The 13,384-nt window shown below is 42.6% G+C and overlaps 1 protein-coding gene across 2 annotated transcripts in view; it reads right to left on the bottom strand.

The window, feature by feature from the left end:
• Positions 1-13,384, bottom strand: part of PFKFB2 (6-phosphofructo-2-kinase/fructose-2,6-biphosphatase 2) — a 63,763-nt gene that overhangs the window by 1,632 nt on the left and 48,747 nt on the right. The window contains exon 15 of one of the 2 annotated variants that reach the window (XR_014790660.1): positions 8,343-13,190. Coding sequence is in view for 1 of the 2 variants with exons in the window: in XM_084853376.1 (XP_084709502.1) it covers positions 13,164-13,190 (27 nt within the window). In the remaining variant the exon portion in view is untranslated. Of the gene's footprint in view, positions 1-6,932; positions 13,191-13,384 lie in introns of those variants that run through there. The other variant, XM_084853376.1, reaches the window with a different exon arrangement.

Here is a 13,384-nt window from a genome sequence, read left to right as displayed (position 1 = left end):
GTGTTGTATCTGTTTTTATCTCATATTATTGTAATGCTGTGTTTCAATCTCGAAGCTGCCTTGGAGGCCCTCTTGTGGGCTGAAAGGCAGAGTACAAATTTCCTAAAATGAACAGTAGCACCATTGGGAGAGCAGAAGCAAGAGCTTGAAGACAAGATGCCAGCACAGAGAAGAGAGAAGAAGGCTGGATCCATCTGGAGTAGCCACACCAGTGTGATTATTTGAGATAAAGTTCTTCATTTGGACTGAGTATGGCCAGGGAATGTGATTTAATTCCTTTTGTAAATGTGTTGTGCAATAAAACAGCACAACCTATGTAAGGTTCAGTCTGGTAAAAAACAGGAAAGTAACAAATATACATTAGGAGGGAAACAAACGTACATTAATTGAATGCTTTATTATACTCAAATAATTGTAAGCATTTGTGCAAATCCTAGGGAGATAAGATTGCAAATAAACATTGTACTGTTCAACGTGGAAATCAACATTCTATTCAGTGTAAAATTTTCTTTCAAATACATAATTATTTTGAATGTGCAGTTTACAAATTTTCACCTGAGCCTAGCATTTTCAGAATTTTTTACACATGCACTCATGCATAACCCCTTTTCAGGGTATGAGCTGAGCCTGACATATTTCACCGGGGAAGTAATTAACAAACAAAACATGCTCTTACTAACAAAAACATCACAAGACAAAATGGATGTGCTAGTTACTAAAATATAAAACAGTGCAATTATGGATCAATGCAAAATAATACTTCAGCCATATTGCATTTGAAAACATTATTGCCACCTATAATGTTCTGGATAATAAGCAGAAGAGACAGACACATTCAGATGCTAGACCAATATGAGCAAAGCAACTGTGAAATTAATGTCTGCTCACCAAGTTTAGACCATTTCCGATTGTTTTCCACCCCTCTTCGTTGTCCTTAGGTGCTTTCTTGTTGCTCCCCGATACACTGCCCCAAAGTAGGGATGTCAGAGAACTCTGCCACGAATCTCAGGGAGGCCGAATGCCAGTGCATTCGGCCCCCCGAAATCGGTGGCGGAATGGTCTGCCCCCCCGCCCCCCGGGATGGGACTTACCTTGGGAGGATCTTCCTGGCGGTGGCGGCGGTTCAGCGGCTGCGGCTGCGGCGGCTGGTCTTCCAACTGGCTGCCACCATCGCCATTTCCAGTTAAAAAACCAAAAAACCAAAAAAACGTGATAGGCTATGTAAAGATTTACGTAGCCTATCACGGCTAGATTTTTAAAAAACACCGTGATAGGCTACGTAAATGTTTACGTAGCCTATCACGGCTGATTTAAAAGAAAAAGAAAAAACGCGCGTGCGCAAATGGCGGCGCCCATTGGCGCCGCCATTTGCATTCCTTATTTTGGCATGTCTTAGTCTACGTAAACATTTATGTAGACTAAGACGGCGAAAATAAGGGGAACACAAATAGCGTAGATGCTACGCTATTTGCGTTCCCCTTATTTTCGCCGTCTTAGTCTACGTAAATGTTTACGTAGACTAAGACGTGCCAAAATAAGGAACGCAAGCCGCCATTTGCATACGCGCGTTTTTTTTCCTTCTTTTAAATCAGCCGTGATAGGCTACGTAAACATTTACGTAGCCTATCACGGCTGAATGCAGGGGCACAAACGGCAGCGGCTATGGCTGCTACCATTTGTGTCCCTGCTAGCCAGCGGCCGGATGTCCGGCCACTGGCGGAGCCAGCCGCCGGCTCCACAGAATCCCTGCGGAACTGAGCCAGCCGGCCGGCCAGAACTGAGGGGGGAGGGACGGAGCACCTCCCCCCCCCCACGAATGTCACCCTTTGAAAAGGTAAGTGATTTTCATACATCCCTACCCCAAAGTCTTATCTCTGCTTTCCTCATGCTCTTTTTGGGAGCTAGTAAACTTTAAACATATTTGGTGTGCTATCAGCAAGCACACCAAATATGTTTTTACTTGAAGCCAACATGGATTTGTCAAGAACAAATCCTGCCAGAAGAATATGATCTTATTTTTTGATCAGGTCACCTCCCCTGTGGACTGTGGGAATGCTGTGGACATCATATACCTCGACTTCAGCAAAGCTTTCGACAAAGTGTCCCATGATATCCCAATGAGCAAACTAGCTCAAAGTGGGCTAGATGAAACAGTGATCCGGCGGATCCACATTTGGCTACAGAATCGGACCCAAAGAGTGCTTATCAGTGGGACCTTCTCAAACTGGGGAGAGGTAACGAGTGGGGTACTTCAGGGCTCAGTCCTGGGCCCAGTGCTCTTCAACATTTTTATTAATGACTTGGAGGAGGAGGTGCAGGGAATGCTGATCAAATCTGCAGATGACACAAAATTGGGCAGGATAGCTAATACTCTGGAAGACAGAAACAAAATTCAAAGTGATCTTGATAGACTGGAGTGCTGGGCAGAAAACAACAGAATGACATTTAATAGGGATAAATGCCAAGTTCTGCACCTAGGAAAAAGAAACCAAATGCACAGTTATAAGATGGGGGATACGTGGCTCAACAACACTACAAGCAAGAGGGATCTTGGAATTGTTGTAGATCACAAGCTGAATATGAGCCAACCATGCGATGTGGCTGTAAGAAAGGCAAATGCTTTGCAAGAAAGGCAAATGCTCTTTTGGGCTGCATTAATAGAAGCAGAGCTTCCAAATCCCGGGAAGTACTAGTTCCCCTCTACTCAGCACTGGTTAGGCCTTATCTGGAGTACTGTGTCCAGTTCTGGGCACCACATTTTAAGAAGGATGCAGACAAACTGGAGAGGGTTCAGAGGAGGGCAACAAAGATGATCATAGAAACAAAGCCCTATGAGAAGAGACTGAAAGAACTGGGCATGTTTAGCCTTGAGAAGACTGAGGGGAGATATGATAGTGCTCTTCAAGTACTTGAAAGGTTGTCACAGAAAGGAAGGCCAGGATCTCTTTTCAATCATCCCAGAGTGCAGGACACGGAATAATGGGCTCAAGTTCCAGGAAGCCAGATTCCAGCTGAACATCAGGAGAAACTTCCTGACTGTTAGAGCACTATGACAATGGAACCAATTACCTAGGGAGGTGGTGGGCTCTCCCACACTGGAGGCATTCAAGATGAGGCTGGACAGCCATCTGTCAGGGATGCTCTGACTTGGATTCCTGCATTGAGCAGGGGGTTGGACTCGATGGCCTTGTAGGCCCCTTCCAACCCTACTATTCTATGATTCTATGACTCTATGATTCTAAGCAGCAAAGCATAATGTTATGGAACTGAAGACACTGCCACAGAGCAGAATGGTCTCTGACTTCATGAGATGTCACTATCTAACTCTCACACACAGTTATATTCATTTCAGTGGCAATGTCTTGCGTGATTGCTTCATGTACCTTCATAGCCAATGGTGATTTGTCAGAAGATGGAATGGAATATTTGTTATAGTCCCACATCTGGACTGCACTTGTTGGTGTGGCATTAAAACAGCTGAAGCAGAAGGCATATCGGTAAGCCAAGCTGCATTTAACTCTCACAAGAATTACAACAGTATGAATTGTTATGTGCTACTGAAGCTGCTGTGAAAGGGTGTTCAAAGCACTCTCAATGAATCAAAGCACACTGCTCTGATACAAATGAGTGGGCCTGCTTTAGAAGTGACCTGAGAGGAGCTGGACCAGGGGTAGGTAACTTTTTTTTCTTTTTTACTGTGGGCACATTTGTCCATTTGAGAAATTGTTGTGGGAACTACCACAAAATGTCTGCCATGGGAGGTGTGGCAAAGGACACACCTTTTAGCCTGACTAAAAGACTGAGTCCCCTTTATGGATCACTGCCTTGTTGTGGTGAAGGGGCTTGCGTAACTGGCTTATGGCTTCAGTGAAGCCATAAGCTATGCTGTGTAGGGCCACCCAAGACGGACAGGACATGGCAGAGAGTTCTGACAAAATGTGGTCCACTAGAGAAGGAAATGGCAACCCACTCCAGTATTCTTGCCAAGAAAACCCCATGGAACGTATCACAAAGCTAAAAGATATGATGCCAGAAGATGAGCCCCACAGGCCGGGCCAGAAGATGAGCCCCTCAGGTCGGAAGGTGTCCAATATACTACCGGGGAAGAGCAGAGGATATTTCCAAGTAGCACCAGAAAGAGTGAAGTGGCTAGGCCAAAGCTGAAAGGACACTCAGCTGTGGATGTGTCTGGTGGTGAAAAGAAAGTCCGATGCTGTAAAGAGCAATATTGTTTAGGAACCTGGAATGTAAGATCAATGAATCAAGGTAAGCTGGAGGTGGTCAAACATGAGATGGCAAGATTGAACATCGACATCTTGGGAATCAGCGAACTAAAATGGACAAGCATGGGCAAATTTAATTCAGGTGACCATCATATCTACTACTGTGGGCAAGAATCCCTTAGAAGAAATGGAGTAGCACTCACAGTCAACAAAAGGGTGGGAAAAGCAGTACTGGGGTACAATCTCAAAAACGATAGAATGATCTCAGTACGAATCTAAGGCAAACCATTCAACATCACAGTAATTCAAGTCTATGCCCCAACCACTGATGCCGAAGAAGCTGAGGTTGATCGGTTCTATGAAGACCTACAACACCTTCTAGAACTAACACCAAAAATATATATATATCTTCTTCATCATAGGGGATTGGAATGCTAAAGTAGGAAGACAAGAAATAACTGGGATAACAGGCAAGCATGGCCTTGGTGTAAAAAATGAAGCAGGACAAAGGCTAATAGAGTTTTGCCAAGAGAACACACTGATCGTAGCAAACACTCTTTTCCAACAGCACAAGAGGCGACTCTTCACATGGACATCACCAGATGGTCAGTATCAAAATCAGATTATGTACTTTACAGCCAAAGATGGAGAAGCTCCATACAGTCAGTAAAAACAAGACCTGGAGCTGACTGTGGCTCAGATCATGAGCTGCTTCTTGCAAAATTTCAGCTTAAATTGAAGAAAGTAGGGAAAACAACTAAACCATTCAGGTATGACCTAAATCATATCCCTTATGAATATACAGTGGAGGTGAGGAATAGATTTAAGGGATTAGACCTGATAGACAGAGTGCCTGAGGAACTATGTACAGAGGTCCGTAACATTGTTCAGGAGGCAGCAACGAAATCCATCCCAAAGAAAAGAAATGCAAGAAAGCAAAGTGGCTGTCTGATGAGGCTTTACAAGTAGCTGAGGAAAGAAGGGTAGCGAAAAGCAAGGGAGAAAGGGGAAGATATATCTAACTGAATGCAGATTTCCAGAGAATAGCAAGGAGAGACAAGAAGGCCTTCTTAAATGAACAATGCAAAGAAATCGAGGAAAACAACAGAATGGGAAAGACTAGAGATCTTTTCAAGAAAATCAGAGATCTCAAGGGAATGTTTTCTGCAAAGACGGGCATGATAAAGGACAAAGAAGGCAGGGACCTAACAGAAGCAGATGAGATTAAGAAGAGGTGGAAAGAATACATAGAAGAACTATACAGGAAAGATCTTAATGCTCCTGATAGCCATAATAGTGCGGTCACTGAACTTGAGCTGGACATCCTAGGGAGTGAAGTCAAGTGGGCTTTAGGAAGCATTACTAACAACAAAGCTAGCAGAGATGACAGTATTCCAGCTGAGCTATTTAAAATCCTGAAAGATGATGCTGTTAAAGTGCTGCATTCAATATGCCAACACATTTGGAACACTCAGCAATGGCCACAAGACTGGAAAAGGTCAGTTTACATTCCAATTCCAAAGAAGGGCAACGCCAAAGAGTGTTCAAACTACCGTACAATTGCGCTCATTTCACATGCCAGCAAGGTTATGCTCAAAATTCTACAAGCTAGGCTTCAGCAGTATGTGAACCGAGAACTATCAGAAGTACAAGCTGGGTTTCAAAGAGGCAGAGGAAGTAGAGATCAAATCACCAACATTCGCTGTATCATGGAGAAAGCAAGAGAATTCCAGAAAAACGTCTATTTCTGCTTCATTGACTATGCTAAAGCCTGTGATTGTGTGGATCACAACAAACTCTGGCAAATTCTGAAAGAGATGGGAGTACCAGACCACCTTACCTGTCTCCTGAGAAACCTGTATGAGGGTCAAGAAGCAACAGTAAGAACCAGGCATGGAACAACTGATTGGTTCAAAATTGGGAAAGGAGTACGACAAGGCTGTATATTGTCGCCCTTCTTATTTAACTTATATGCAGAGTACATCATGAGAAACGCCGGGTTGGATGAATCACAGTTCGGAATTAAGATTGCTGGGAGAATTATCAACAACCTCAGATACGCAGATGATACCACCCTAATGGCAGAAAGCAAAGAGGATCTAAAGAGCGAGCCTCTTGTTGAGGGTGAAAGAGGAGAGTGCAAAAGCTGGTTTGAAACTCAACATTAAAAAAACTAAGATCATGGCATCTGGCCCCATCACTTCCTGGCATATAGAAGGGGAAGAAATGGAAGCAGTGACAAATTTATTTTCTTGGGCTCTGAGATCACCGCAGATGGTGACTGTAGCCATGAAATTAAAAGATGCTTGCTCCTTGGGAGGAAAGCTATGGCAAACCTAGACAGCATAGTCAGAAGCAGAGACATCACTTTGCCGACAAAGGTTCGTATAATCAAAGCTATGGTTTTCCCAGTAGCAACGTATGGCTGTGAGAGCTGGACTATAAGGAAGGCTGAGTGCTGAAGCTTTGCTGCCTTCGAACTGTGGTGCTGGAGAAGACTCTTACGATTCCCCTGGACTGCAAGGAGGTCAAATCAGTCAATCCTAAAGGAAATCAACCCTGAGTGCTCATTGGAAGGACAGATACTGAAGCTGAAGCTCAAATATTTTGGCCACCTAATGCGAAGAGAAAACTCTCTGGAAAAGACCCTGATGCTGGGAAAGACTGAAGGCAAAAGGAGAAGGGGACGGCAGAGGATGAGATGGCTAGATAGCATCACTGATGCAATGAATATGAACTTCAGCACACTCTGGAAGAGAGTGGAGGACAGGAAGGCCTGGCGTGCTATGGTCCATGGGGTCACGAAGAGTCGAACATGACTTAATGACTGAACAACAACAACAAAAGACTGAGTATAAGGCAGAGATGGGGTCTGAGCCCCAACACACTAAATAACTCCTGAACCAGCTGTTTTTGGCACCAACAAAACCTATTTTACAGCAGGCCCAGCTGCTGGTAAGGAAATGTGTTAATTAAAAGAAAAGTGGAAGGGCTAGGGCACTTGGCAGGTGCCAGAAAGGTGTCCAGGGGTGCACTGGTGCCTGTGGGCACCACATTGCCTATTCCTGTGCTAGACAATCAGACTGAAATGAACTATTGGGAGATAATTACTGCCTTGCCTGACAAGGAGGATTCTCTACTCCTGCACTAAGAAGAGCTAAGGTGGAAGAAGGAAATCAAGAACCCAGGATGGTGCCATGCTTTCTGTGTGAGCTATGGTCATTATTCTACTACTCACCTTGGGAGCTACTGTTCAGTTAAGCCAAAATGGGACGTGTGTGTCTGTGTGTGCATACTAGAATGTAGTTGTACTGATATGGGCACAGAAGCTACAAGGACCTTGGTAAGCCATGAATCATGCAATGGTGCAATGTTCCATCCATCCACAGTACATACCTGCTGAGTAATTAGCAGACATCAACATAATTTATTATATTATTCAGGCTCTGAGTGCAAGTACCATGGCAAAGAACTACGATCAGCGTAGCATTGCACTTAAAATATTAACTCCTAATGGCTGTGCTTATAAAAAATACACATTCTGCATTCCAAATTTAAGGCAACACATCACTCACAATAAATACTAGATTCAGATATACAAACCAAATCATTCAGACATCCCTGACCAGAAAGCATCTTGGCTATCACACAGGCTTTTGGTGACACAGGGGTTGATAGTATAACTATATCAGATTCAGAACCTACCTCCAGCATTTAGAAGATGCATATATTACAGAAGTAATTATTGTCAATTAAGACAAAGGTACCTATAGCCAGGTAAGCTACATTCATACATTCTGGCATGCAAAATATATTATTTATCTCTTGATACAAGCAGCGACTCATCATGAGAAACATTAATTCATAACATTGTGCAAAAGATAACAGCAGTATATTGTGCACAGATGCAACATCTGTTTCTTTAATTCTATAGAAACATATTTTTCTTAATTTTTATGCTGGACTGTAAACATAGGTAGCATCACACTGGAATGTGAGTCCAGTGTGCTAAGCGAGATTCTATAGTAATTTCTTCATTTTGTGGGCTACCCTCAATTTTTTTTCTCTTTACAAACAGCTAAACAATATCACTACAGCTAAAATCCTATGCATACTTACTTGGGAGTAAGTCCTATTGAATATGGAACTTGCTTCTGAATAATCATGGATAGGATTGGGCTTTGCTCAACTTTTTTTCTAATGGGCCCAGTCAGCAAAAATCAAAGTAATAAAATTAATCAAATTTAAGTAACGCTTTAAATACACAGCATATGTATTTATGTGCTATCTTTATGCAGGATTCAGGAACAAAAAGGCACATGATTTATGAACACACAACTTGGACTGAACCTTCACACCTCTTGTACCAGAACAGAAGCAAATTGTAGAGATCAGCAATCAAAGCACAAGGGCATGAGATATGCCTGAAAAGTAATTTCTAGCTCAGTGCCAGAGACCTGACCATGCTGCTCCAAGCACAGAACTTCAGGCCAAACTTGACATATTAAATGGTTCTTAACATTTAAAGTGGATATCTTTTAAAATGCAAACAGGTGGTGGTGGTGAAACAGCTGATAATGATTGGGATCCCAGCAGCCAGAGGAGGGGAACTTAACCCTTTCTTCCCTGCTTCAGTCCTGACAAAAATTACTTCTCTGAACCTATTTGCATTGGGAGGGAAGCTCCTACCTCCCAACGCAAATAGCAGCAGCTTCGGAGGAATTATTTTCATCAGGACTGTAGCAGGTAAAAATAGGGTTAAATTCCACCTCTTGCGATCCTGATAATTATGAACCCTCCTATTGGTAGCTATTTGAATTGTTTTTAAAGTGCATGTTAAATGCAAAGGGCAATGTCCAATGGTACCCCTACACAGAGTAGACTCATTGAAGTTAATGGGCCTAGTTCACATAGGACTACCATTGGATACTGTCCCAAAACACATTTAATATCATGTCTATTTTGGCCCTAGCACACTGTGTGCATTTCTTTCAGCAGGGAGCTGAAAATCATGGGGAGTATAAGTTCTAGTATTTAACAGTGATTATGTTGTGGCGAAGGGGCTTGCGTAACTCAGTGAAGCCATAAGCTATGCCGTGCAAGGCCACCCAAGACAGACAGGTCATGGTGGAGAGTTCTGACAAAATGTGGTCCACTGGAGAAGGAAATGGCAACCCACGCCAGTATTCTTGCCAAGAAAACCCTATGGAATATACCACAAGGCTAAAAGATATGACGCCGGAAGATGAGCCCCTCAGGTCGGAAGGTGTCCAATATACTACTGCGGAAGAGCAGAGGGAATTTCCAAGTAGCGCCAGAAAGAGTGAAGTGGCTGGGCCAAAGCTGAAAGGACACTCAGCTGTGGATGTGTCTGGTGGTGAAAAGAAAGTCCGATGCTGTAAAGAACAATATTGTTTAGGAACCTGGAATGTAAGATCAATGAATCAAGGTAAGCTGGAGGTGGTCAAACATGAGATTGCAAGATTGACCATCGACATCTTGGGAATTAGCAAACTAAAATGGACAGGCGTGGGCAAATTTAATTCAGGTGACCATCATATCTACTACTGTGGGCAAGAATCCCTTAGAAGAAATGGAGTAGCACTCACAGTCAACAAAAGGGTGGGAAAAGCAGTACTGGGGTACAATCTCAAAAACGACAGAATGATCTCAGTACGAATCCAAGGCAAACCATTCAACATCACAGTAATTCAGGTCTGTGCCCCAACCACTGAGGCCGAAGAAGCTGAGGTGGATCGATTCTATGAAGACCTACAACACCTTCTAGAACTAACACCAAAAAAATATATCCTCTTCATCATAGGGGATTGGAATGCTAAAGTAGGAAGTCAAGAAATCACCGGGATAACAGGCAAGCATGGCCTTGGTGTACAAAATGAAGCAGGACAAAGGCTAATAGAGTTTTGCCAAGAGAACACACTGATCATAGCAAACACACTTTTCCAAAAGCACAAGAGGTGACTCTACACATGGACATCACCAGATGGACAAATTGATTATGTCCTTTGCAGCCAAAGATGGAGAAGCTCTATACAGTCAGTAAAAACAAGACCTGGAGCTGACTGTGGCTTAGATCATGAACTGCTTCTTGCAAAATATTGGCTTAAATTGAAGAACATAAGGAAAACCACTAAACCATTTAGGTATGACCTAAATCATATCCCTTCTGAATATACAGTGGAGGTGTGGAATAGATCTAAGGGATTAGACCTGATAGACAGAGTGCCTGAGGAACTATGGACGGAGGTCTGTAACATAGTTCAGGAGGCAGCAACTAAATCCATCCCAAAGAAAAAGAAATGCAAGAAAGCAAAGTGGCTGTCTGATGAGGCTTTACAAGTAGCTGAGGAAAGAAGGGAAGCGAAAAGCAAGGGAGAAAGGGGAAGATATATCCAACTGAATGCAGATTTCCAGAGAATAGCAAGGAGAGACAAGAAGGCCTTCTTAAATGAACAATGCAAAGAAATTGAGGAAAACAACAGAATGGGAAAGACTAGAGATCTTTTCAAGAAAATCGGAGCTCTCAAGGGAACGTTTTCTGCAAAGACGGCAAAGGACAAAGAAGGCAGGGACCTAACAGAAGCAGATGAGATTAAGAAGAGATTCGTATAATTAAAGCTATAGATTTCCCAGTAGCAACGTATGGCTGTGAGAGCTGGACTATAAGGAAGGCTGAGCGCCGAAGAATTGATGCCTTCGAACTGTGGTGCTAGAGAAGACTCTTACGAGTCCCCTGGACTGCAAGGAGGTCCAATCAGTCCATCCTAAAGGAAATCAACCCTGAGTGCTCATTGGAAGGACAGATACTGAAGCTGAAGCTCAAATATTTTGGCCACCTAATGCGAAGAGAAAAGTCACTGGAAAATACCCTGATACTGGGAAAGATTGAAGGCAAAAGGAGAAGGGGACGACAGAGGATGAGATGGATGAAGGGGACGGCAGAGGATGAGATGAATTTGAGCACACTCCGGGAGAGAGCGGAGGACAGGAAGGCCTGGCGTTCTATGGTCCATGGGGTCACGAAGAGTCGGACATGACTTAATGACTGAACGACAACGTTAAGAAGAGGAAAAACCCCGAGGATATGGCAAATGTACCCTGATCGGATTAGCTAGAATCATCTCCCCCTATTTTTGCTAGCTCAGGTTTGTGTAAATATTCAGTGTGAATATTTATTAGGCAATGTGGATGGCACATCTGGAAACATAGGGCAGTATCCAATGCTGCCACTGTGCTTAAGCCATTGCCATAAGTGGACTCTAGCACAAGCCAATACACATCGTGCCAGCATACACTATTGACACTGCACTAGAGGTTGCTTATGCTAGCACTATGTCAACTGCGTGAGTGGAGCAGCAGCAGTGGATACTGCCTGTACTATGGTTTCCTATAGGTTCAGCTGACACATCACCAGGTTAAGTGCCTATGTTCAATTGGTTATACGTTAAAAAGGATTGTTTTTATTCATTGTCTTACATGCTCAGGCTAATGACATATCTTGTTTAGTGTTATGTCTACCAAATTTGGAAGACATAGCTCTAAGGAAGGTTTTATTTATTTATTTATTTAATTTATTAATCGCCCATCTGGCTTGTCACCCAGCCACTCTGGGCGATGTACAACAAAACAGTTAAAACAATAAAATTCTACATTAAAAACATAATAAAACATACCCTAACCCACCCCGAATGCCTGCCTGAACCGCCAAGTTTTTAATGCACGGTGGAAGCTCATTAAAGGTTAGCAAACAATGGTGTCATTTGCATCTGGAGTCTGTTATCTCTGTTTTTTCTGTTACTCAAAGACAAGAAAATAGATATAGCAGAGCCAAATTAATGTTGTCTTTGTTCTTGGAAACCTTAATGCTGTCATTTTGGGTAAGTGATATCCATTCCTCGGAATGTGCACTGAAAAATTAAAAGATCATGTCCTACCAAGACAATGAGTACCTGAGAGCTGCTCACTGGAGTAACATTGAAGAAGAGAGTTCATGATTGAATTCCCTTGAAAGAAAGCTGCAGAAGCATCTCAGAATTCCTACAGAACCAAACAAGAATGACTAGATTCTGCTAGAACTTTGTGCAGTACTGCAAGTGGTCTATGCCACAAATTTAAGGAAATTAGGAATGAAAAGTGTGGTTATTGCCATTCAGTGAACTTTCTGGAAAGTTTACTGATTGGTGCCAACGTGAATGGTACTGAAGTTGCAACAGTACATGTTGAAATGAGTGACCAACACTGCATTAGCAATGATACATGTAAGCAGCAGGATTTCCTCTACAAGAAAGAAGTCTCCTAGGTCATACAGTGCAACCTAGATTGGGCAATAAAAAAACAAGATGTATGATTTGGAGAGGTGGGGAAGAACATCAAAATGTCTTCAAGCACATCTATATTTACAAATCTAAACCTGTTTGAAGCCAGTTAAGGCCTTCCCCAAAGAATTTTGGGAATTAATAGTTTTGTAGGACTGCTGATAGTTCTCTAATAAAAGTCCCTTTCCCTTCAGAGAGCGACATTTCCCAGGTTTAATTAGTTAGGAGCCATGACACTTAAACAGGTCTGAAACTGGTTTACATTTGCAGTATAAATATGTCTTAAGTTTCAAGAAAGTGTGGTTTCTAAAAGTTCTATATGTGTAGAACTTGAGAGGTTTAAAGCAAGCTTGTCCTAGGTTTAGATATTGTTTTTGTAACATTTATCAGAATGTGAATTTTCACCACTACCATCTTTAGAGACATTAGAGAATGTGTAATTGGTCCAGAAAACATAGTGCTCCATCATGGTTGAAAGCTGTCTAAGACAGCAGCAACTTAATCAAATGTTCAGGCTTTTGATCAAATGCAAGGGATCCTAGTCCAAGGTGATTTATTCTCGGAGGCCTCCATGTTGACTTTCCATGACCCAAATGGATTACGTCTAGTAGATTGCTAGGCCAGCTCTTCTCTAGAAAAGAAAAATAAAATATAAAAAAAATTAAAACTATGAACACTTGGGTGGTTCCATTCTGTGCCTGCTGAAATTTCTGAACTGTCTTCAAAGGCAGTCCCCTGTACAGCACATTACAGTAGTCCAGCCTGGATGTCACTAGTGCATGGATAACTGAGGTATGGTCCATCTTCTCCAGATAGGGCTGCATC

The sequence above is a fragment of the Heloderma suspectum genome, chromosome 4 (assembly GCF_057233095.1).
Source record: "Heloderma suspectum isolate Gila_16-S chromosome 4, 16-S_ref, whole genome shotgun sequence".
Lineage (NCBI taxonomy): Eukaryota > Metazoa > Chordata > Lepidosauria > Squamata > Helodermatidae > Heloderma > Heloderma suspectum.
The sequence above is the reverse complement of the archived record's forward strand: the minus strand, read 5'-3'. Positions and strand labels throughout refer to the sequence as shown.